General features: G+C 35.1%; 1 protein-coding gene across 8 annotated transcripts in view; it reads left to right on the forward strand.

The window, feature by feature from the left end:
* Window positions 1-26412, forward strand: part of ATP8A2 (ATPase phospholipid transporting 8A2) — a 702047-nt gene that overhangs the window by 552760 nt on the left and 122875 nt on the right. For all 8 annotated transcript variants that reach the window (XM_031960776.1, XM_031960775.1, XM_031960778.1 and 5 more), the window contains 3 exons: window positions 6465-6526; window positions 7154-7210; window positions 13317-13424. In XM_031960776.1, coding sequence (XP_031816636.1) covers window positions 6465-6526; window positions 7154-7210; window positions 13317-13424 — 227 coding nt within the window. The remainder of the gene's footprint in view (window positions 1-6464; window positions 6527-7153; window positions 7211-13316; window positions 13425-26412) is intronic.

Raw genomic sequence — 26412 nt, forward strand, 5'->3', positions numbered from 1 at the left:
AGTAACAAGATCAACAAGAGGAAGTGGGCTGAAGTTTCAATGGGAGACTTAGGTCAGACATAAGAAAACTCCCTGATAGTTAATGTTAAACACTGAAGCTGATCACTGAGAGAAGTCATTGTCTCTCTTTGACTGATGAACCCTGAGATTAGGGGAGGCCACCATAGGTCTTGATTGATGAAGATGTGATTCTGGTAAGGAAGAGGGAAAGCCGGGAAATGGATGACTGTTTAAGATCTTTCCCAGCTTTAAATTTGTTTTAGTGTTGAGTAAAATGTTTTCTCTATGGGGTAGCAAAAGGAATTTCTGTTTGTTTTTAGAGGTGGAACTTTGTTTTAGAAAAGAGCAGAAGTGTTTTTAAAATGTTGGACTGATAAAACGAGCTCTCACTTGTCATTGATGGTAAGGGGCAGGGATAGTGTGGAAAATTACGTTCACCACATAGTCTCAGAACTCATTTTTTTCCTTTACCCAGAGTTTGCCATCATGCATCCCATATATTTAACAAAATTGACTAATGTGAGTTTTTTGTCTTGCTCCTGCTTTCCCATTGGCCTGTAATAATAATCAGTATTCTTATATTCACATTTATAAAGTGTTTTATGGTTTTTACTTGTTATCCTCACTTGATCTTTACAACAGCCCTGTGAGTTAAGTTTATTATTCCTGTTTTATAGATTAATTCAGACTTAGTGATGTTAAGTGACTTGTTAGTATCTGAGCAAAGATTCAAACTCAAGGCTTCTTGAGTTCCTTACATCACCGAGTGGAGTGTATGATTTATAGACTGCATAATCAGGGAAGATAGGTTAAAAAAAAAAAAGCAAAGCCAGTGAACTAAAGAAGAATCCAGAAAAGGACAGAAAACTACAGGGAAAAAATAATTCATATACTATTAAGACTAGGAATTATAAATGTTTTGGGGGGATTATATTGCCACAGTATAACATATTTTAAAATTAGTTTTCAATGACCCGTACGTTGAAAACTTCCTAGAAGTGTTGCTTGTTTGGTACACTCAGATAATTTATAAATTAATTAAGAGAGAAGCAAAAGAGAACATTTGGAAATACTTGAAGGATGTTTTTAAATGAAAAAATTGGCAGGAATAATCAAAGAAGAAGGAGGGTAAATGTGAACCTTAGAAAATGACTTGTAATTGGGGACTACTGACTAATAATGACATCAGCTATACTACAGGAAAGAAATTTCCCTGAGGGAAATGGTGGAATCCCAACACTAGACTTAAACCAGACAAAGAAATTAGAAATGTATGGTAGGCAATCTACATCAAGAACAAATAGAATAACCTAATTGGTGTTGTATAACCTTGAATTCTCAGTGGATTCTGGCTTATGATGATTTTTATCCACAAGAAATTCCTTAGAACTTGTGTTCTGCAAGGCTAACTTTTTGGCAGTTTATAACTAGGGAACAGAGTCCAAAATTACTTGCCATTAAAATGGTTCATTTGCAGTCAGTGAAAAAGCATATTCTGGGTAGATTTCCCACTTGAAAGTTGATGTTTTTGAATCAGCTTTATTTTCTAAGTTACTCGGCAAATCTTGTTCTATATAGAAAGTCTTGGTCTTAGAAAGGACCTTCATTCCTGTGTCCACAGTCCCACAGCTGATATGCGTCAGAGGGAGGCCTTGATCCCAGGTTTTCCTGACTCCTAAATTATGTATCTATCCATGATCTTATTCTACCTCCCCTTTCCTGTGAATAAGACAATATTATTTCAAGATAGCGTTAGACCGGATTTGTGAGGAAGTTCTACCTCTCTGGATTTAAATTCTTTGTATGGCACTTGACTTTAATGTCAGAAGAGTGATTTGGAGAGCTGGAAGAGACAAACTCATCATACTCTGATCCCCTTATTTAAAGTTGAGGAAACTGAGTCACAGGAGAACCCAATGACCCATCAAGAATTACACAGTAAATAATAATTCCAAGGTTTGAGCCCTGGTTCTCTTATCCAGAACCAACATACTTTTAATCACAACACAGAATTATACTATCTTAATTTAATTTTATATGAAGGAAAAGAAATGTAGTAGTATCTGCAGAATGAAGCCAATGGCATTCATTATTATCATAGATAGAAGGAATGCATTTGGTAAAACATCAGAAATTAAAGATGAAACAGAGTTACTTTTTCCCTTTCCTTTTTTTTTTTTTTTGACCTTAATGAAATTCTTATTTATTCATTCAATTATTTATTTTTAAATAGTAGTTTTTTTTTATTTTCAAAATATATGCAAAGATAATTTTCAACATTCAACTTTGCATTCTATATTTTTTCTCCCTCATTCCCTCTATACACTACCCTAGACAGCAAGTAATCCAATATATATTAAATATGTGTAATTCTAATATACATATTTCCACAATTATAATGTTGCATAAAAAAGATCAGAACAAAAACAGGAAAAATGAGAAAGAAAACAACAACAAAAAATACTGTGTTGTGATCCATTCAGTCCCCATAGTCCTCTCTCTGAATGCAGATGGCTCTCTCCATCACAAGTCTATTGGAATTGGCCTGAATCAGCTCATTGGTGAAAAGAGCCATGCCCATCACAATTGAATTTTGCATAATCTTGTTGTTACTTTGTACAATGATCTCCTGGTTCTGCTTCCTTCACTTAGCATCAGTTCATGTAAATCTCTCCAGACCTCTCTAAAATCATCCTGCTGATCATTTCTTATAGAACAATAATATTCCATTACCTTTATAAACTATAACTTATTCAGCCATTCTCTGATGTCCATCCACTCAATTTCTAGTTTCTTGCCACTACAAAATAGGATGTTACATAAATTTTTGCATATGTGGGTCCTTTTCCCTTTTTATGATCTCTTTGGGATACAGACCCAGTAGAAACACTGCTGGATCAGAGTATGCACAATTAATAGCCCTTTGGGGATAGTTACAAATTTCTCTCCAGAATGGCTGGATCCATTCACAACTCCACCAATAATGTATGTGTCCCAGTTTTCCCACATCCCTTCCAACATTCGTCATTATCTTTTCCTGTCATTTTAGCTAATCTCAGAAGTGTGTAGTGGTACCTCAGAGTAATCTTAATTTGCATTTCTCTAATCATTAGTGATTTAGAGCATTTTTTTTATATGACTAGAAATAGTTTTAATTACTTTATCTGACAATTGTTTGTTCATATCCTTTAACCCTTTATCCATTGGAGAATGGCCCATATTCTTATAAATTTGAGTCAATTCTCTATATTTTTAGAAATAAGGCCTTTATCAGAACCCTTGGATGTAAAAATTTTTCTCAGTTTTCCACTTCCCTTCTAATCTTACCTATGTTGGCTTTGTTTATACGAAAACTTTTTAATTTAATATAATCAGAATTAGCTATTTTGTATTTTATAATGTATTCTATTTCCTCTTTGGCTACAAATTCCTTCCTTTTCCACAGATCTGAGAGATAGACTATCATCTTTTGTCCTTCTAATCAGCTTATATTATCCCTCTTTATGTTTAAATCATGAATCCATTTCAAACTTATCTTGATATAGGGTGTTAAGTGTACATCAGTGCCTAGTTTCTGTCATATTAATTTCCAGTTTTCCTATAATTTTTGTGAAATAGTGAGTCCTTATTCCAAAAGCTGGGGTCTTTGCATTTGTCAAACACTAGATTACTATAGTCATTTTCATAGCAGCATTATTTGTAATAGCAAAAAAAAGCGAAAATAAGCCTAAATATCCAGCAAGAGGAGAATTTAACCTATTCCACTGATCGACCACTCTATTTCTTAGTCAGTACAAATGGTTTTGATGACCACTGCTTTATAATGTAGTTTTAAGTCTGGTACAGCTTCCCTTTCCTTTTTTGATGCCAAATTATCTCATAAATATTTTACATCTTTGGTCGGCCTATTATTAAATGCCCCCCAGAAAGAGTTTCTTTTCTTTTTCTTAATGGATTTAATCTATTCCAAGAGATCTCACAAAAGAGAAATTTTTCTGGATATCAAGGCCTCTAAATTTTGATTCCATCAAGTTACTTTTATTTTCAGAACCCTTTTTCTTCAAACAAAAGCTACATATTTCTTTTCTCCTATGTATATATAAGCCCCAGCCATTTGTAAACAGTTATGTGTCCTCATACACTCAGTTTTACCTCAGCAAAACAGTACATTATTCTACTTCTTTCTACATGTTTGCCCCTTTTCTTCATAATTATCTATGTTCTATTTCTCTGAACTCCTCACTCTTATTTTTATCTTTCTAATAATGAGGTGCTCTAAAGTAAATATAGTATAAAAAACGTAGCCTCTACAGAATTCTCCCCACATCCCTGATTTTTGTGATTTATTTTTTTCTTCAAAGCACAGGGATCTTAAATTTTTTTGACCATAGTATACCTAATTTGCTGTTTATTCTTTTCTGGAAATATCCCCATTAAATTACTGCATTCTGCATCCTTTATTTCCCCCCTTTCTCCTTAAGTCGCTTGGTTTTATTGTTTAGAACTAATTTTTCTACCTCTGTTGATGAAAGTGTACTTTTCTATTTACAAATTCTTTTCATTTCTTATATACACAAAATTTCCTAGCTCTGGTATCTATTTTTTCTTATATTGCATAGGCATAAAACATATTCTAAAATCTTCTCAAATCAGCTTCTCTATGCCATTAACTCCTTGAATTGATTCATAACTGATAGGATTTTTATTTCTGTGAGTCTTCTATAACATTTCAAATAATTGTCTAAGTATGGCCTTCCATTTTATAGTTTGGTTCTATTGTGTTTGTTTAGAAATATGTGGTTACTACTATAAACTTCAAATTATTGTTCTTTTAACTATTATAATAAAAATAACTGGGTCCTTTATACTTATCAAATTAGCAAAAAAAAATACTAAAAAGAAATGCAATTTTGGAGAGAAAGAGATGTACTCCTGCATCACTGGTAGAATTTCAACCTTGTAGAATTTTCTTGAGGAATAGTCTGGTACAGTACATAATAAAAATTAGAAAACAATCCTTACCCTTTACCTAATAATTCCTGGCTAATAATATAACTTAAATGTATTTTCAGAAGTAACAAATATCTCCCTCTTTAAAAAATTTTCATAGCAGCATTATTTGTAATAGCAAAAAAGCAAAAATAAGCCTAAATATCCAGCAAGAGGAGAATAGTTAAATGTGTTTAATTTGTGACGATAAGATAATTGCAACCTGTCAAGAAACAGGAAAATGGCTAAATGAATTTTATATCTCATAATTTTCTCCAATTCTTGTGTTTTTTTGGAAGGTGAAAGAGATAGAGAATGAAAATATGACCCCCATGAATCCTCATCCTTGTTTCTGAACCAGGTCAACAGAAAATTCCAACAACTAGTTATCCTAGGTTGCCTCCTTGGGTTTAACTACAAAGAAATGTAGACTCTACTATTCAACTGTGAAACTGGAGTTTGGCTGGCCCTCAATTTTATTACAAACAGAGGAATTTGTGAGAGTAGCTATTGAGATTCCTAATGTTAAAATGAAGTTGTGTCTATAAACTTAAACCAGAGCTATAGGCCACAGATCTGGTTTTGAAGATGAAGGCAGAATTCATCTGAAGAAACCCTTCATGATCTAAAGAATAAGCAATTTACCAATAGAAATACAAGTTGGATTTTTTAATATAGAAAATAATTATTTAACTATTAGAATTACAGTTTTGTTATTGTTGTATGCTGTACTTACTATTCTGGAAAAGACCAAAAAAAAAAAAAGAACAAAATTAAATCTGATCTATAAAACTCTACCCAAGAGTATTAAAATGGAGTATTGAATCAATATAAGTACTTCTAATTTAGTTGCATGTAAAATGGGACTAATGATCATGTTTGAGAATTCTCTAAATCATAATTTCACTTGGCATATATGTAGTTGTCATCTTCTTATACAGAGCTTCTATTCTGGCCCAGCAAGAATTAGAATGGACATTTGAAAAACTTCCAAGATTCATACCCTCTAAAGATACTTAATTTTCTGCTTATTTTTTACCACAGGTTTTAGAATGAAATTAGTAGTCAAGGTTCCTATGAAAAAATGCTAATAAAGGCTGAGATGTTCCATTTTTATCTTAACTCTTGTTTTAAAAAGAAAAATAAATTATACATATATATTGAACAGTAGCTTTTTGGAAGGAGTTTGAAATGGAAAAAGCTAGAAGCATTGAGAAGAGAAAGAAATATTAGGGTATCACAGAAAATACAACTTTAAAATATAAATATCATATCATCTGCTCAATATTTGTTCCCTGGAGAAAATCAGATTCTGATACCTACTCGACATATTGGAATGTGTAATCTCTGTTACTATATATATGAGAATATGTGTTCCCAACTTTAACAATCCTGAATTTTTTTAAAGATGATTTTTTTCCTTGAAAAATTATATTTATATCATTGGACTTACTAATGACTTTTTCATTTTTCAGATGCAGTATTTGCAAGTGGTCGTGTTATAGACTATTTATTTGTTGGAAACATTGTTTATACAGTAAGTCTTTCAATATACTTCCTTTTATGTAGTATTTGACATGTGCTGTTCTTAATGGTGTGTGGCCTTACTCTTTTTAAAAGCCATATTGATTAATTTCTATCCATTGGGCTTTTAATTATTTGATGTGTATTCCTGAAGGACAAAAGTTACTAGAGAGTGATTTTTGACCATTTATTTGTAAAAGATTTAAGGTCTGAGGACAAATATATATATGTGTGTGTGTGTGTATATGTATACATATACAAATGTATATATATATATATATATGTATACATACATGTTTCCAAAGAAATAAAAATCTTGGGTGTTTATTCACAACCCCTCCAAATGGTCTGTTTTGTTTAACTAAAGTGGATGAAAATAAAATAAGCAGGTTTGATATGACCTCAAGTTACCTAAGCCTTGAGACCTGGTCAGAAGAGAAGGGGACCACTCAAGGTGAGAATCTTTGTTGGGTGGGCTAGAGTGAAGAAAATAAGTTCCTGTGTTCCTCAGCAGCCAGATTTTTTTGAAATAGCTATATATCATCAAGACTGCTAGGAAGGAATACTGGGGCAAGATGATTTCTACCAGGGAAATTTGACAGTACAAGAGCACATTTTGATTCCATTCTTCTTTCCACAGTATGTTGTTGTTACTGTTTGTCTGAAAGCTGGCTTGGAGACAAGAGCATGGACCAAGGTAAGTATTCTTTTTGTATTGCCTTTCTTAGTGCCAGCACTATCCATTGTCATTATCACTGTATATGCTGTGATTTCTCATTGAAAATCAGGGGAGTTTGGGTGACAGATAAAACTTATGTTTTGCATTTTCATGTTGTGGGTTGATCCTAGATCACAGCTAATTTCCCATCTGAAGTTTTTTTAACTGTTGGATTTGCATGCCTGGCATTTGAAATAGACTTCATTTAGCTTTCCATTAACTGAGACCTGTGTTAAATGATCCACATGTTTATAATGAAATTTAACATGGCATCATTCTGTGCCAAGGTATACTCTAAATATTGTGAGGGAAGAAAATCAGGTTTTACAAGCTTGTCATCTATGAACAGTTAGATTATATTGCTTACCACATATTCTTTCCCTGAGGCAACTAATAATATAGCAAGAGTCCTGACTGATCTGTAGCCTCTCTGCTTGGGGAATAATATGGGTACAGGTATTCTGAAAGTAACTAATAAGGTTGGTATCTTCACACCTTCACATTTATTTGACTGTTTGCCCATGTTTCTCTTATTTTCCTCTCTTTTAAAATTCCCATTTCTACTTCATTTCCCGAAGTTTGACATAGTCTTGATCATTTTTTCTTTTTATATATCCCTGTGAAATAATATAGTATGCTCAATATTTCAACATGAATATTAACTTAGTAAAGAGAATGGGTAGGAAATTTTGTAACTGCAAATTTCCAGATACTCTCTAGGCCTTCAGAAATGAGCTTCTTAGAGTACTATATATACTGTAGTAGGAAATTGTTGAATATAAGGACCTTCTACAATATAGGATTCCTAAAAAAGATGAATTCACAGATCCAAGAACCCTACTCCCAAAGCTGGCAAAAAAGACTAGCAAAGAAAGAAATATTTTCACTTTGTAATTTCTTTGCTTCCCAGTTATTTGGGAGCAGATCTTGTGATTTCATCGGTATAGGGAAAGTTGGGCTAAGCCCTGGGGGTTTAAATAGCTTGCCCAGGAACTCACATCTCATAGTGTCAAGGTTGTCAGTAAAGCCTAGGCCTTTCTAATTGGAAGACTCTTTGTCCACAGTGTCACACTGCCTTATACTTCTTAAATTATCAGTATATAATTACCATGTTGTTTTACCAAAGGAATTTTTAAGTAAGCCCAAGCTGGAAACATTGCCTAACACACTGGATGATAGAGACAATACACAAAGATTATGAACAGGCCAGAGCATTGGACTGAATATAAAATTAAATATGATATGGATAAAGGTAAAAGTCTTATACAAGGATCACAAGACATCAACTTCTTGAGTATATAAAAGATGAATCATGACTAAAGACAAGTTACCTAAAGGAAATAAAAATCTGGAAGCTAGTAATCCAACTACTTGGTTCACCTGGTCAGGTATTGGTAACATCTTCAAGCCACCAAATTTTAAGGACATTGATATCCTGGAGATAAGCTATTGGTAAACTAGATAAGTTAGATAAGCTATTGATTGATAAATTATGTTAGATACTATGTAGTAGTAATAATAATAATAATAAATCTAACAAAAACAAACAAAAGTAGGATAAGGTCCAGGTACTAAATTTTTTAAAAAAAATTTTGACAACTTGGGGAAGAAGGCATCCAGGATTGTGAAGGGCCTCAAATTGATGCTGTATATAGGGGTCCTCAAACTTTTTAAATAGGGGTCCAGTTCACTGTCCCTCAGACTGTTGGAGAGCCGAACTATAGTAAAAACAAAAACTTTGTTTTGTGGGCCATTAAATAAAGAAACTTCATAGCACTGGGTAAGGGGGATAAACGTCCTCATCAGTTGCATCTGGCCCGTGGACAGTAGTTTGAGGACCCCTGCAGTATGAGATTGAATTGAAGAAACTAAGGCTATTTATTGAAAAAAGCCCTGTAGAGCCATCATGATGGCTTCTCTGAAGGCTACTGTGTGGAAGAAGAATTAGATTTGTTGTTCTTGACTTCAAGGACCAAACTTAGGAGCAAAAGGTGGAAATTAAAGAGGCGAACTCAGGCTTCTTGTGAGAAGAAAGTACCAAACAATTAAAATCATCCAACAGTAGAAGGAACTACCTTAAAAGGCCACACAGTAGCCTTCAGAGAAGCCATCATGTTCCACCCCCACTCTACAGAGTTTTTTTCAATAAATAGCCTTAGTTTCTTCAATTCAGTCTCATACTGCAGGGGTCCTCAAACTACTGCCCGTGGGCCAGATGCAGCAGCTGAGGACGTTTATCCCCCTCACCCAGTAGCATCTCTATTTATTGAGATCCTCAAGCAAAGATTTGATGATCACCTTTGGGGCACATCTCAGCAGGGATTCTTATTTGGAACTGGTTGGACTAGTCCAATCACTGGGATTCTGGGAATCATTTGGGAGCATTCACCTGTGGACTATGTTCTGAAAGATACCTAATTTACTCTCATCAGCTCCCCCTCCAAAACAGGGGCCAGATGCAGGGATTAACACAGGACTAAGCCAACAGAGAGAGAAAATATAGATTCTAGCCCTTCCTATTATTACCTTCTCCAGCCCTGTCAATGTCCGTATCCACCTTGTAGGGTCCCAATGCTTCTTTTATCTGGGGTAGTAAGAAAGTCACAGTCATTAGGGGAGCCAGAAGATCTCATTACTGACAGTGAAACCTACCCTGGAGACTTGCTGCATTCTTTATTATTGGATAGTTTTAAATTCTCTCCCAGGATTATGACTATATGATAGTAACTATTATTATCTCTCTTTGGTCTAAAACATTATTCACTGATCCAAGTAAAAATCAGTTTTAGTTTCACCCGTTTGTAAGTCACCCCTGTGTTTCTAGTTGTGAGGTACTTCCTATTTATGAAAAAGATTTCTGTGCATGAGAAAGTATGTGTATGAAGGTGTGTTTTCATGGGAATGGCAGCTGAGTTGTCCGTAGGGCAGATCTCCCCCACCTCCCTTGCAGACAGTCTTCACCTAAGGTACAGTGCCAGGGTCTGACCTGCTGGCCTAGAACTGCAAAGCAGTTATTATTTCAGCTGCAAGAGAGTCTGTAAGTGAAGACTCTCACATTATTTAAAAAGTATTAAGTTCACAGCTTTGCGTTGATGCTCATCTCCATCATCAGGTAGATTGCTTTCATGGAGCACATCCCAAGAGACCAAGACTCTAGGCTCAGCAGATCTAGAAATGGAAAGTCAGCATGAGAAGGAATAGGGAATTTTTTCTTTTTTTTTCTTTTTTTTTTTTTTTTCTTTTTTTTTTTTTTTGTCAAAGTGCTCTGTTTAAAACTGCCTCACATGTCTCACATTGAAACACCCATAAGTGGTTTCAGCTAGTGTTGCAGCTGCAGACTGCCTTCTCTCTCCTGTTTTTATTTTTTAGAGAAATTCTTTGCATTTTTATAAACATCATTCTGTCTCTTCCCTGTCACTTATCCTGTCTGATCCATCCTTCACACAGCTATAAAAGTACGGGATTCTAAAGCACATGTTTGACCACGTTCCTCCCCTGCTCAGGAAACTCCACTGGCTCCCTGTTACTTGTAGAATCAAATACAAACCTCTCTTTGGTATTTAGAGTCCTTCACAATTTAATATCAGTCTGTTGTTGTACCCTTATTATACATTACCCCCCTCCATATGCTCTTATACCTAACCAATCAACAAACATTTAATACCTCCCATGTGCTGGGTGCTTTTCTAAGTACTGGGGGTACAAACAAAGGCACGTGTGCACACACACACACACCAGTCTCTACCCTCAAGAAGCTTACAGAGTAGTGCAAGAGACTGCATATCAATAAATAAGTACATACAAGATGTATGCAGTGTACAAGGAAGGGAGCCTTAAAGTAAAGGCTCAGCTAGCTGGGAAGAGCATGAGGGCCTTCTAGCTTTCTTGTGGCTCGTCCTGGGTGATGCTCCATCCCTAGTCCCCAGCTTTGTTCGGGCTGTATCCTTCTCTTCTACTCCTTCCAAGGCGTTGCTCCTTTCATAGCTCAGCCTGAGTGCCCTCTTGTACAGACCTTTCATGAGCTGATCATGATCAGTTCTCAGGGTAGCTCCCCCACATTACCTTGCATTTCTTTTGCATATATGTTGTATATACTAACATACATCAATATTATCTCCTCTGATAAAATGCAAGCTTCTTGAGGGCAAGGACTTTATCATCTCTGTATTCCCAGAACTGAATACAGATGCCCACAGTACATTGTGGGCACTTAACAAGTCCTTGTTGATGAAGTGCTTCATTTTAGGGTAGACCTGATGCAGTCAAGTACAACTCTTAAAATCATGGGGCAGCAGTCAGGTGGTACAGAAAATTAAATGCCAGCCCTGAAGTCAAGGTGACTGGAGTTAAAATCTGCCCTCAGTCCTTGCTAGCTATATGACCCTGGACAAGTCATTTAATCTAGTTTCCTCATCTGTAAAATTAACTGAAGGAGGAAATGGCAAACTCTACCAGTATCTCTACCAAGAAAATCCCAAATGGGGTCACAAAAGTTTGGGCACAACTGAAACAACTAACAACAAAATTAAAATCATATTCTTAGAGAACTTGAAAGTTTTTTAAAGTATTTTACTCATAACAACTCATAAAAACTGCATAGTTTCTATTTTTACAAATAAGGAGACTGAGGCTCGTGGCAAGGACTAACATGGCTATGGTTACCCACTTAATAAATGTCACAGCTATGATTCCAAATCCTATCTCTGGCTCTGAGTCTAATACTTTTTCCATGGATAACTCTACTTTCTCTAACTATAATCCACTTTTAAATGCATGTACTTTGCTAATGTTTAGCTAATTGAATTTTATATATGGATCTTTTAAACTTTTCTTTGTGGTGTTATAAAAAAAGCTTTAGTACCCTGTCTCCAACTCAGAAGAGATTCTAGCTCAAATCTCAGCTTTGATTTGTACTATGTAACCTGGGGCAAGTTATTAAAAACCTGAGCCTTAGTTTTCTAATCTGTAAAATGAAGATTATAATAGTTGTACTGCCTCATTCACAGGCTTATGACCAGCTCCATCACCGTGAGTATCATACATAAAAACAAAAATTACATTTCCCACTGAGAAATATAGAAAAGTATCTTTCAGGGAAAAGTCTATTCCTTAATCTAATACTAATCTAATGTTCATTTCTGCCACATTTTTTTTCCTTATCTTGCTAGTTTCTGATGCATACTGTATTATTCAAAGTAAAGCCTAAAGATGCATGCTCCTCCATTTAGCACTTAATAAGAGATTGCACTAATCTTATCAAACTTATTTCCAAAGGGAAAAATTTGTGAAGTTGAATTTCATGTCTGGTTATAGAACCTAGAGGGCTGTTTTCTATAAGATATATAGTATTCTCGAGCATGCAAGAAGTGTTGTTGTTTAGTCATATTGTGTCTGACTCTTCATGTCCTCATTTGTGTTTCTCTTGGCAAATTTACTGTAATGGTTTGCTACTCATTTTACAGATGGGGAAAACTAAGGCAAACAGGGTGTAAGTGACTTGCCCAGGGTCATACAGCTAGTAAATGTCTGGAGTCAGTCTTTTTGACTATAGACCTGGCTCTCTATCCACTACTAGCTGCCTAGGAAAGAGCACAAAAGCATAGATAAGCTCCAAATTGAATAATCAACCCCTGAATTGGTATGTTAAGCTGAAGGAGTAGAGGCTTAGTGTAAGCCTATGTTCAGTTTCCTGGCCTTCTTAAAGATAGAATGCAACAGTGGAGAGAGTGAAGAAATTGGAATCAGACCAATATTCATGTCCCTACTTTGACATTTCCTAGATGACTAGGAATAAGTCAATTCATGTCACTGTGTCTCAATCTCCCCATCTATAAAATGGGGATGATATAGTGACCTTAAAAGATGGTTGGGAGGAAAGGGTTATCTGTACAAGATTAGTACTACTTTTGTCTGCTATCACTTGAATCCATAGCTAAAATCGTAGTCTGAGCAAAGAATGGAAAGCTGGGTGGCAGCAGGACTTACCCTCAAGATCCTCACTTGAAGGAAAGGGAAATCTGTAATAAGCCAAACCTTTCAGAATAGCAAGAACTGACCTTTTTTTCTACTGCTTTTTCTTCCGTAGTTCAGTCACCTGGCTGTTTGGGGAAGCATAGCACTCTGGCTGGCATTTTTTGGAGTCTACTCGACCTTCTGGCCCGTCATCCCCCTCGCCCCAGACATGGTTGGACAGGTTAGTGCTTCCTCCTGGGGGGGTGAACTTACTACCCAGAGGGTGCTCTTTGTTCCTTACTATCTTTGACAGCAATCATAGCTATAGTTACCTGCCTACATCAAGAGAGACGAAGAAAAGCAAAGGCCAGGAATCAAAAGAACCCTCCAAGTTTGTCTGAACCAGATGAATGTTATGTGAAGTGTTTGATATTTATAATAAAAATACATCTATCCAACTGAAATTGAAACTGTTCCTCAGCTAGCACTGCCACATAGTAGCTAAGGTTCTGAACCATGGGAGCTGAGGTTCATCATGATTACAGCAAAGCACTCTGAAGTCTGCAGTGGTTTTCTGACTCATGAAGAAGAGAGTAAATATAAGCTACTAACTGGATTTACTTGTTTGAAATTTGACAATCTGTATACAGCATATATGGCAGGGTTAAAAACCAGAATATTAACCAGAATTCTTATCCCAATCATTGTGGAATGGGGCATTTGCTATATAAAATTTGTGACTAGTTTAAAAATTATATAAGTTTGTACTTGAGACTAGATGTTTAAGACCTTCTTTTTGCAAACATATTTGAGATTTTTGATCTCTTCCCTGCCTGCCTGAGCATCTTTGGCACTGAAGTCCAGAATGGTGATAACTAGAAGCAGCCCCTGAGACTGCCCTGGTCCAAACTCACATTTCTGGAGCTGCTCCAAGGGCTGTCGGCCAAGGATCAATCATGACCTGGCAAAGCTGAGGAACAGGACTGCTGTATTTACCCCTTGTGAATGGCTGCTTTTTTTTTCAGCATATAGCAATCAGTTTTATACTTTAGGATTTTCTGACATCCTCTGGATAATGGGATATTATATCTTTCTGGGTACAGAAATGAAGCTAAGATTTGTCTGTAGTACTAGGGTTCCCACTTTTGGAACATATTGTACTGTAAAATTAAATGAGAAAACAAAAGACCAGAATGTATTCCAGGTTTTTACCAACTCCTACAGATCAAAGAAATAGCTTAAAATTTTAAAATATCTCACTAATAAAGACATTGGGCTAAGCAGTGAAAGAGTTTTCTTAGCAGATATATTTTGTGAAATGAAATACATCAAATGTATTTAATGTATTACATGCTATTTTGATCAAAAAAGGGGGAGAGGAGAACATATATTACAATAATACCTACTCTAGAAAATATTGGTGTTTACTGTATTTCTTTTCTATGTTCATCCCATTGATTTTTAATGCTAAGTCTACTCATATATGTGTGTGTATTTATATATGTGTATATATGTTAGATATACGTGTGTGTGTGTGTGCATCTGTCTGTGTAGACAGTTTTCTAACCTAGATAGAGAGTAACAATCGACAAGGAGAAAACGGCATGTTGACCAAGACAAAAACCAGTTCCTTTGATAATTTAAATTTGATTGACTCTTGTCTACCTTGAAAAAAAATTTCAGTGGAGCATAGCAAGCTCATGATGCAATAATAAGTGAGATTTTCATTGTTTAAATAGAGGGTAAACATATATTAAAAAGTTAAATGGGATAAATTTCTATTAATTAAAATGAGGTTAGGACATAAGCTAGTGTATTATTTTGTGACTTAACATCTGCAATGATGTCAGGCCCCAAAGCAAAGAAAATTAAGCATTAATTAGCATTTCACTTTTGTTTGAAAATTGTCTCCAAAATGTTTTTTTTTCCTACTTAGCTCATATTACTTTGCCATTTTCTGTTTTGTTTACCTGCCCTGATTGATGTCTTCAGATGTGACATTAATATCTAGCTGTGAGTAAAACAATACAGTGGAGTTAGGCTCATGGAGTGCACAGGCTTTATTCTGAGTGATTGAATGAGATCATTAATGGAGTCAAATGCTCATGTAGTCATGTTCCTGTGTTGGAATTCTCCTGTCTAAGGCATTAAAGAGCTGTTCATCATTTTCATTCTTTCACCAGAGGAGAGCTCTTGGGAAAGGGGTGTCATAATACAGTGTCTCTTTCCAGTTTGAGAGTTATTTTGAATAATGCCCTCCTATCCTGATGCCATCCAGATTTATTTGGACTCATTGTATTGCCATTTTGGAGTGTGTAAGAAGGTGGTGATCTTTTTTAAAGTCATTTTAGTCACCTTTTGAAAATGCTGAAAGACCACTTAGATGGAGGGTATGTACATTGAAACTGGCATTAGGTTTCAGGAAGGTTTTCTGTAGACACAAGAAGAATTAAATGCTGTCATAACACTGGCCAATGATCAAGTAAACTGCAGCTGGGTTTGGCACTAGTTAATAAAATGAATTACCTCTCTTTTTTTCCTAAAACAAGCCTTAGGATTGTCTAGGCCATTTTTTGTCTGCATGGTTGTAGACAACTGAAAAATACCTAAGAGGATGTTGGTATATAAAGGGTTTCTTTTTAAAAAATTTTTGTTTTCATTTTTAACTATGTTTTCAGGCATTTTTGTGAATGAATTCTTTTAAGTCTTCTAAGTACAATGTGGCAAAATGATTCCATTCTTTAGAGCTATAGAAGTAAGCCATTGTTTTACACTAGTCAAAACTTCTTGCTAGGGTTGGCAGTATTTTAGGATACTCAGAAAATAAGATTTTCTCTAGCCATCAAATGTCTTCATTTAACCTTTCAGATGAAAATTCTTTGAAAAGGATTTATGGAAAGGATTATGTTGCTTCTAATGGAGTTTAAGAAACCATTTTTACTGTACCTTGTCCCTTATATTTGAAGGTTTTCTTGCGGGGTGGGGGCGGGGGGAGGGGGGAAGGAGATACAGATTTGTCCGGGAGGGCAAAGGAAAGAACAATTGAATCAAGTGTTTCTCAGTTGTCAAAAAGTTTTTCTCTTTCCTAAAGCACCTTCTATTACAGAACATGAAAATATATTAAGTCAAATCAACCAGCAAATTCCAAGAGAATTTTTTTAAATCAAAAATGTTATCTGTCCTCTTTCTCTGCCTGAAATTTAAACCATTTATTCATTTATTCAGTAAACATTGCTGATAACTGTAGTATAGGCATTGAAGAAAATATGAAAATATCAGACCTCAAGAATGTTTCCATTTAGTAGAGAGAATAAGAATTACATAATAATTATAATGTAAAATAGGTTATAAGGAGCATGGAAGAGAAGTAAAACAAATAATTTAGCAGGATTTAGAAGGGAAAAATCAATTTTGTCCTCTTATGAGTCAAAAGGGATGAAAAGGGAAAGATCAGACAGTGAATCAGGAAAGACTTCATAGAGAAGGAAACATTTGATCTGAAACATAAGGATGGGTTGAGTTTTTTTCAGCAACTAAAAATGACATGGGAGAGTGTGGGGCAAGCCTCCTGCTCTTCCATGTTCCTGAGTCTAAATAGGTATGAAAATAATGAGAGGCCCAGGACTACCGAGAACCTTTAACAATAATCAAAGATAGAACTCACTGCACAAATCTGAAATTGTATAGGAAAAAAGGGGTAAATTTTTCCACAAAGAATCATACTTTTCCTATCAATTATATGACTGTTGGACTTATCAGTCAACAAACATGTACTCTTTTAGAAATCCTCCTCCGACTTTAGGAAAAATAAAGATTTTCTCTAATAATTATTATTTTATAAATTAAAAGGCATTAATAACAAAGTTCAAAGATGGGATTTTGGTATGGCTACATATAAAGGAGATGTGATTTTTAAAAAGTATTGGCTCTAAAATCAGGGGATTTGTATTTACATCTCACCAATGACAATTACTATCTTGTGTGATCTTGAGCATATCACTTAACTTTAATCATCTGCAAAAATGAGTGTGTTGAACAAATGGCCTCTGAGGTCCTTTTCAGCTCTAACCTAGTTGATCCTTTGATCATAAATCCAGATCAAAAAACTGCCTTATAGTTACTTTTAGTGCCTGAGACTTTCTTAACAGTTTTGTTCAAGTCTGAAGGGCCATGTCCCTTTCTTGGTTTGCAGTGTAGAAGATTAATTGGATTGGATTGGGGAATGGCTGCATAAGTTAGGGTATATGAATGTAATGGAATATTATTGTTCCCTCATAGTAAGTACTTAATAAATGCTTTATTTATTCATTCTTGAGAGCAAATGTAGTTTGGCATAAAACTCACTATTGTCTGCAGAATATCTTTGCCTTTTCGTAGTTTTCATAATAATGTCAAAACTTTTCTGCCATTCTATTATATGTGAACCATTTACCTTCTGCCACTCTGTCCACCTCAGTTAGGGTTTGGTGTTATTATAGCAGAGGATAGTATAGTTAAATTCTTCACAATGGTCTTATATATCCAATCAGCCAGAGAAAATAAGATGCATTCAGGCAATGGCAGTAATCCCCTGAAGGGAGCTAAACTTTCCATATAGGTAGTTTTTACCAAACAGCATCACATCATGGACTGTGGAAAAATTTTTCTCACCAACTTTCTTGTTTCTTTTTGAAAGTCCTCTTCATTGCTAGTGAAAGAAGAGAAGGAGGCTTAAAAGAAAACACTTTAACTTCAAAGGCTAAAAATTACTAACTTCATCTTTGGAGCCAAGTTTCCCTCTCAGCCAGTCCCTGGTCCATGACAGTCATTTGTCTGTACAAAATACAGAATAAAAGGAACTTAGAATATACGTCTAAACATATGCGCACACAGTGTAAGTCTCTGATCTCATGAGCAAAGAAACATGTTGGCCATGTTACCCTTATTGGTCTGTTCTGTTGACATAGAATTCTCAACATTTTCCCTTACTGGCAGAAAGAGAAAACTCTCAGCACTGTCTTGAACCCATTCATGGATGACTTTCACTTTTAGTCTAATTGAAACTCCAGTATTATTCTAACTCCAGTTGGAACTTTTAACTTTCATCAGATAGCAAACTTAATTGATTTTAACAGAGACATAGAGATAATTTAGGCTCCTATTTCTCATACTGAGAGATCTGAACTCTGAAATATATATTTTATTTGCATTGTTAATTCTCTCCTAGTTTCATGTAAAAACATTTTTAAAAATAATGTTTTTTCAATTATATTTACAATTTTTAGCATTTTTTTTAAATTTTGAGCTCTAGATTATTTCCCTTCTGTCCTCTTTTCTTCCCCTCCTCCTTGAAAAGGCAAACAATTTGATATAGATTATACATGTGCAGGGATACAAAACATATTTTCATTTTAGCCACATTGCAAAAGAATCTTAAATAAAAACAAAAAAATCAAGAGAAGAAAATCAACAAAATGTGCTTCAATTTGCATTGTCTCTATGAGTTTTTTCTCTGTAAGCATATAGTATTTTTTAAAGGTGAAAATACTGTATTGTGATCTATATTCAGCCCCCATAGTCCTCTCTCTGCAACCAATCCATCTGGTTGCAGATGGCTTTCTCGAACACAATTGGCTTGAATCCTCATTGCTGAAAAGAGCCAAGTCCATCATATTGACCATCACATAGTCTTGTTGTTGCTGTGTACAGTGTTCTCTTGGTTGTACTCATTTCACATAGCATCATAGCATCAGTTCATGTAAGTCTCTCCAGACCTCTCTGAAATCCTCTTGCTGATCATTTCTTATAGAACACTCATATTCCATATTATTCATATACCATAACTTATTCAGTCATTCCCAACTGATGATCATCCACCCAATTTCCAATTCCTTGCCACTACAAAAAAAGGCTGCTACAAATATTTTTGCACAAATGGCTCCTTTTCCCTTTTTATGATCTTTGGGATAAAGACCCAGTAGAGACACTGCTGGATCAGTTTGATAGCCCTTTGGGCATAGTTCCAAATTGATCTCCAGAATGATTGGATCAGTTTACAACTCCACCAACAATGCATTAATGTCCCAGTTTTCCCACATTTCCTCCAATATTTATCTTTATCTTTAGCCAGTAAAACAAATTTTTAACATTCATTTTTTTAAGATTTTGAGTTGCATATTCTTTTCCTCTTTTCTATGCCTCTTTATCCTTTGAGAAGGTAAGCTATATGATTTAAATTATACATGTGCAATAATGCAAAATATATTTCTGTATTAGACATGTTGCAAAAGAAGATGCAAAAAAAGACAAAGTTTTAAAAGTATGCTTCAGTCTGCCCTCAAAGTTTGTTGGTTCTTTCCCTGGAGGTGGACAGCATTTTTCATCATAGGTTCTTTGGAATTGTCTTGGGTCATTGTCTTGACCAAAGTAGCTGTGGTTTTCACAACTGACCATCCATATAAAATTGCTGTTGCTGTGTGTATAGCTTTCCTGTTCTGCTCACTTTACTTTTACTTTTACTAATATACATTTTTCCAGGTTTCTCTGAAACCATCCTCATTGACATTTCTATTACAATTATAATACCACATGTTCAGCCTCATTTGATAAACATCCTTCTGATTTCCAATTCATTACCACCACCTAAAAAGAAGAAAAAAGCTGCTACAAATATTTTTGTAGAAATATGTCCTTTTTTCCTTTTCATTGAGCTTTTTAGAATAGAGACCTAGTAATAGTACTGCTGGGTCAGAGTTTTATAACCCTTAGGGTATAGTTCCAAATTGTTCTCCAGAATAGTTGGACTAGTTAATAACTCTACTAACTGTGCATTAGTGTCCTAATTTTTCCACATTCATCTCTAGCATTTGTCATTTTCCTTTTCTATCATGTTAGCTAATCTTATGGGTGTGAGATGATATCTTAAAATTATTTTAATTTGCATTTTCTCTAATTAATAGAACATTTTTATTTGATTATTGATGGCTTTGATTTTTTCTTCTGAAAACTACCTATTTGTATCATTTGACCATTTATCAACTGAGTAATGGGCAGGTTTTTACAAATTTGACTCAGTTCCCTATATATTTGAAAAACGAGACCTTTATCAGGGAAATTGGCATAATTTTTCCAGTTGTACTGTTTTCCTTCTAATTTTGACTACATTATAGGTTTGTATAAAATCTTTTTAATTTCATGTAATCAAAATTATTCACTTTAATTACCATGATTCTCTCTATCTCTTGTTTGGTCACAAAATCTTCCCTTAAGATGATAATATTATTAACAGATTTTAAATTACTACTGGCTTTTAACTGTTGGTAAATATTCCACAGTTTTAAGTGAAATTAATAACATTTTCTTCAAGGGTTAAGTTGTAAAACAGGCAGAGTTTGGGGTCCTTATAAGTTTCTGCAAGCCCTTTTTGTATATAGTCTGAGTTGCTATAAGCTTGGAATAGAATGTATAAATACAAGTCCATATTAACTGAAATATCAGCATTTAGACAAAGGAGATAACTTCCTTGGCTAGGTCATATTTATAATATGTAACTAGAATAGTAAACATTAACATGTATATGGCATGCTAAGATCTGCAAAGTACAAATACAAAAATGATTCATGCTTTAGGTATAAGGATTGAAGTAGATAACCTCTGAGATCTCGTCCATCTCTGGATCTATGAATCTGAACTCCTAAGTCTGAAAGAAAACTAATGAATTCTTTACTACAAATTCCTAGGGGAAGACACATTTTCATGTGCTTTCTTTCCAGTGTTATCAAAAAGAAGATATTAGTGAAATCCATCCTCTGCTTGAGTATCCAAATTGTGTGCATTTTTCCAAAACTGGAAAACAGAAGTTGACTTCTGTTTTTGACAAACCTGACAGATGCTGGGATAGGCCAGAGGGGTATTCAGTGAAAGATGATCTGTAATATTAATTATGCACTTAGATTCGGGACTTTTTTTTCCTATTTGCAACAAATAAACATATTTGTCATATTTCTTGGCAATTATTTACCTATATTTTTATTGTTTAAGGTGACACTGTTGTTTTAAACCCCCATTGTCTTGTGCGCATGTGCAGAGACACAGAGTCTGCTGTACCATTTTCTGTGGAGATTGCTACCAGCTCAAAAGGATCAGAGTTTGCCGTGGTCCAGGGACTGCAGCCAAGTCTCTTGCATGATGATACAGTGGTACTTTCTGCCAAACAATCAGAGTGTATTACAACCCCGCCCCCCCCCCCCCCATTATTGCCTTTAGGTACAAAATGAATTGACTTTAAATAACTTTCTTCCCACATTTTGTTTAGCATACTTTCTTCCCCTCATTTGATTAACTTGATTTCAGCAAGGGGAAGGCTCTGACTAATATAGGATACTTGGCTGCAGAAATCTTTCTCTTACCGGGGCTATTTCCTATTGGTGTAACTTCTGTACTAGAGCATAAATACCCATATACATATACACAAAAACATATATGTATGTGTGTGTGTGTATGTTCATGCCATAGCAATGGAATATATACAGCTAAGTGTGGATATGTTGCATTACTATAATATTGGAATTATATTGCTATAACAGATTAATTGCTGGAATTGGAAAGACCTGAGTTCAAGTTCAGTTTCAGACACTTACTATCCTTGTAACTAGAATAGTCATTTAATCTCTGTTTGCCACAGTTTCTTCAACTGTAAAATAGATTATAATATTACCTACTTTCCAAGGTTGTTATGAGGATCAAATGAAATTGTAAAGCACTAAGTATTGTTCCTGGCATATAGTAAACATTTAGTAAGTGCTTGTTTCCTTTTTTCCTTATTTTGAGTAGATAAAATGTATAGAGAATATAAAGAGATGGTACAAATATACATTCTAGACATGAGGATCAGCTTGCACAAAAAGTATTGAGGTGGGAGATAGAATGTCTGTCTGGCAACATCTGATGAGAAAGTTTACTTTCAGTGTTAAATTTTAGCTGCTTACAAAACTTTAATATGGATACACACCTTCCATGGTGTTCATAAGACCATAGGAGCAAGACCATTTGGAGTTGGAAGGGACTTCAGAGGTCATCTAGTTCAATCCCCTGTCCCCATCCTCTTTTGACAGGTGAGGAAATTGAGACTGGAGAAGTTAAGGTGATCTATTCAAGATTACATGGGTCATAAAATGACAAAGCAAAAATACTCATCCAATGCCTTTCTTAATATAGTGTTCTTTCAGCTGCATTATGTTACCTCTCTTCCATTTCTCCCCACACCTCCTCTTCTTCAGACAGAAAGCTCTCACGACCCTTAGGTGTCCTTATCCTATATGTGTCTTCCCACATGCATTTCCCTGAGAAGGAGTGGAGGAACCCAAGCATACTTGTGAGTGATTGCAGGGCCCAGCATCCTCTCCTGAAAAGAACAGGCAACATTCTATTGGCATGGTTGCAATCCTGTCCTGTTAAGGGGCTACAATGTAATGAAAAGGATATTTTCTCTCCAGGTTCAAACCCTGGCTCTTCTACTTAGTCTAAATTTATATCTAAATGTCAATTATATTTTAAATAAGGAAAGGACTAAAAGACCAGTACTGAAAAGGATTTACTTAAAAACTCCTCAACCCAAAAGACCAGTCCAATTCCAGTTTTTAGAGAAATCTGATATGATCGGGTTTGAAAGACACTTAAGAGATAGAGATAGTGTCAGTCCAAGGATTTAGGTCTATCACTGAATGAACTTTGTCCCTAGCTGCAATATAGGCTCCAGAACCTGAGGTCAGTTAGCATCACATGAATTCTGCTAAGCATTGCCTATACTCCATTCATATGGGGGAAAAAATAGTTCTTATCTTTGAGCACACAGCCCAAATGAGGGGATACCATTTGAAATCAATCAGTGTTTTTATTTAAAAAAAAAAAAAAGCTTATCAAGAAATACAAATCCGTATGTTAAAAGCCAGGGTCACAATCTCTGATTTACTCTTAGTCTCTTGGGACTACATTGAATTGAATCAACCCTTATTAGATAAATTCCTCTTCCAGAAATTTTCATTTTAAATTCTCACTAGCAGTCCTCCTGGGCCTTAACCACACTGGCCATCAGCATGGGAAAGGCAAAATTAACCCAGTTGAGTTTTTCTCAGTGTCATGCACATCTGCCAGCCTTAATTGTGTCCTTCTCAGTCTTTCTCTGTTTCTGACTGGTCTTAATTAAATTAATGTCCCTGAACTGTAGCAAAGTGACTGATGGGAAAGGATCTAAGAAATACAGTCAAACTTTGTTTTAAAAGCAGAATTTTTAAGAGGTCTTTGCCACCTTTCTGTCAAATTTTTTCTCTTATTTAGTATGTTGCACAGTCTTAGCACTTTTTGAGGGCACCGGCTCTGCTTTCCATTAGCTTAGATCTTGGACCCCATAGTTCAGCCATCAATTTCATTTTAGGAATAATGGGTTTGTTTTTAAATTAGTATTGTTTGACTTCTCATCATACTGATTAACCAGATTGGCTACTTTCATCCTGGGTTATATCCCGATTGCTTATATACTAGGTTGTAAGGCTTGTAGGTTCTTTCTGAAGTTAGTCAGAGAAATCTGTCTACAAATTGATGTTCACAGGACCTGCTGATTTTGTTTGTTCTTATTTATGCCCACTAAGTGCAGAGTACTTGATGTGGCCTCGGAACCTTTCCATTCTCAGTGTGAAAATGTATGCATATGGAGTACTCATGTTCAAATAGTGCTATACACGTTATTCTCAGACATCATGGCATCAAAGCCTGTCCTTCATACCCTCATAACAGTGATCACAGTAGGTATTCATGGAGCTCTTTTATGTTTTACAGAGCATTTAGTCGTCACAACAACTCTGTGAGGTAGATGCTGTAGATGTTCTTGTCCCCATTTTATAATGTGGAAAGGCTCAGAACAGGGAATTACACACCCATGATTCAGACAGCTAGTAAGTGTCAAAGATGAGATTTGAACCAAGAGTTATCCCAATGTGACATCTATCCTCTTTCCACAGTATTGCTCTGTCTCTAAATTAAACCAATTCCTTCCATCCTAGACAAAAATATTGTCCAGTATTAGTTCTTCTGTCTTCAAAGGAATGTGAGATTGGAGATGCTCCAGGGAAGAGCTACAAAAATAATCAAGTCACCATGATGGTGACCTTAGACAATTTGCCCTTCTTCTTGAGGCACAAAACTTCTGTACTGAATACTAGGCTCCTTCCCTCAGGCATGGTGTGGTACTACAGAGCCCCCTACACACATACACACACATGTTCTGACTCAGTTCCTTCTGTTCCTCAGTTTTGAGCTCAGGTGACATAGAACCTATTTTTTCCTTGCTGTTATAATACTCTTTAATTGCTTTCATATCCTGAAGAAATTTCTGCCATTTGGATCTCTGCTCCAAATCCTTAGGTCCACATCACTAGGAAGAGGGTGGTAGGGTGGAATATAGAATTGAGTTCTGTTGCAAACTCATGGGTGGACTGTACAACCCTTCTGCCGAAAATAGGGCAGTAATAGAGGTAATGAGTGAACATGTGAAAGATTGGGATTAGCCTTCTTTGCTATTTGTTCCTTAAATCTTTTCTATTTTCTGAGGTTAATTCATTGAATTTTTACCTTGTTTGGGTTCCTGGAATCCTAAACTATGGAAGTAGCTTAAATTGCTTTATCTCTATTACATAATTCATATTTTGGAGAGATTTGAAAAAGCATGAGTATCAGGAAGGGGAAAAAGTCTAGCTCTCCATCTTGTTGGTCACATGATATCTTAAAGTTTAGAAGGAAAAGAATCTAATGTTGTTAGCATATTCTAACCAGTTAGCCTAAGTCAAAAGTAATGTTAGTGAACTGATGCTAAGTGAAATGAACAAAAGGAGATCATTGTACATGGCAACAAGATTTATACCATGATCGATTCTGATGGATGTGTCTCTTTCCAACAGTGAAAGGATTCAGACCAATTCCAGTGATCTTTGAGAGCCATCTATACCCAGAGAGGAAAAGAGGGTGGATCACAATATAACATTTTCAACTCTTTTTGTTGTGATTTGCTTGGATTTTATTTTCTTTTTCTTTTTTTTATTATTTGATCTGACTTTTCTTGTGCCGCAAGATAATTGTATAAATATGTATACCCATATTGGATTTAACATATTTTACCATGTTTAACATATATTGGATTACATGCCATCTAGGGGAGGAAGTGGGGGAAAGGAGGGAAATTGGAACACAAGGTTTTTCAAGGGTCAATGTTGAAAAATTATTCTTGCATATGTTTTGAAAATTTAAAAAACTTCAATAAAAAGTAATATTAGGAGTAAGATTAAAGCATGCACTTCTACATGAAAGCTATTACTTATGATTAATAATTATTTTTTCCTAAACTGTCAGTCTTTTAGTATGTGCCTCCTACTTAATATCTGCATGTGTGTATGTATATATTCATATATGTATATGTATACATACACACATATGCTGCTACATATTCACATAGCTATGCTAATAGGAAGAAGTAACAGAGCAAAGAAAATCTAAGCATAGTATGGAATACACTCTAGATTTTGATTGCACAAATTCCAAGAGTTTGGAGAAAAGATGGATAGTACCTATCAACTAAAATTGTTCAGGAAAATCAGCCCAGGAAGGCTTATAAAGATATTTACAAATAAAATTCTAAAAAGCAACAGGAAATAATTTAAATGAAAAGGAAAAGCAGGATTTGTCTAAAGATGCCAATTTAAATGGCCAGGGAACTCATCTACCAACTTAGATTTTTAAAAGAAATGTGCATAAGATAGAAACAAGGTCAGCTCATAGAATATGAATTTGAGTGTGTCATGATCCTAGAAGTAAAGGAGTTGTGGCTAGTAAGGACAACAGTTAAGGGGTTTTTAAAACTATATTAAGTTAAAAGAAAGCTTAAATATGTTAGAGGAACTTTACTTGGGGTCAATAGGATGATAACTGAAACAGAGAGAAGACAAAATTTTTCAATTCTAATTTTGTTTTTCTTTTCTCTGCAAAGGAGAGTAATGTTTACATTCTAAATGATAGAACAACAAAAAAACTAATGGGAATTTCATGCCCAAGATAAGTGAGGCGATAGTAAGAGCACATGGTTCCCTTTGTTGAATTCAACTTATTTGGCTACATCCTCAGGACCTGCTTAAGCTGCTGTCAATGATATTTGAAAAATATTTTTAAACACTTTTAGAATATAGACCCAGAAGTTTAACTTCAAT

This window comes from Sarcophilus harrisii, chromosome 3, assembly GCF_902635505.1.
Source record: "Sarcophilus harrisii chromosome 3, mSarHar1.11, whole genome shotgun sequence".
In the NCBI taxonomy this organism is placed as follows: Eukaryota; Metazoa; Chordata; class Mammalia; order Dasyuromorphia; family Dasyuridae; genus Sarcophilus; species Sarcophilus harrisii.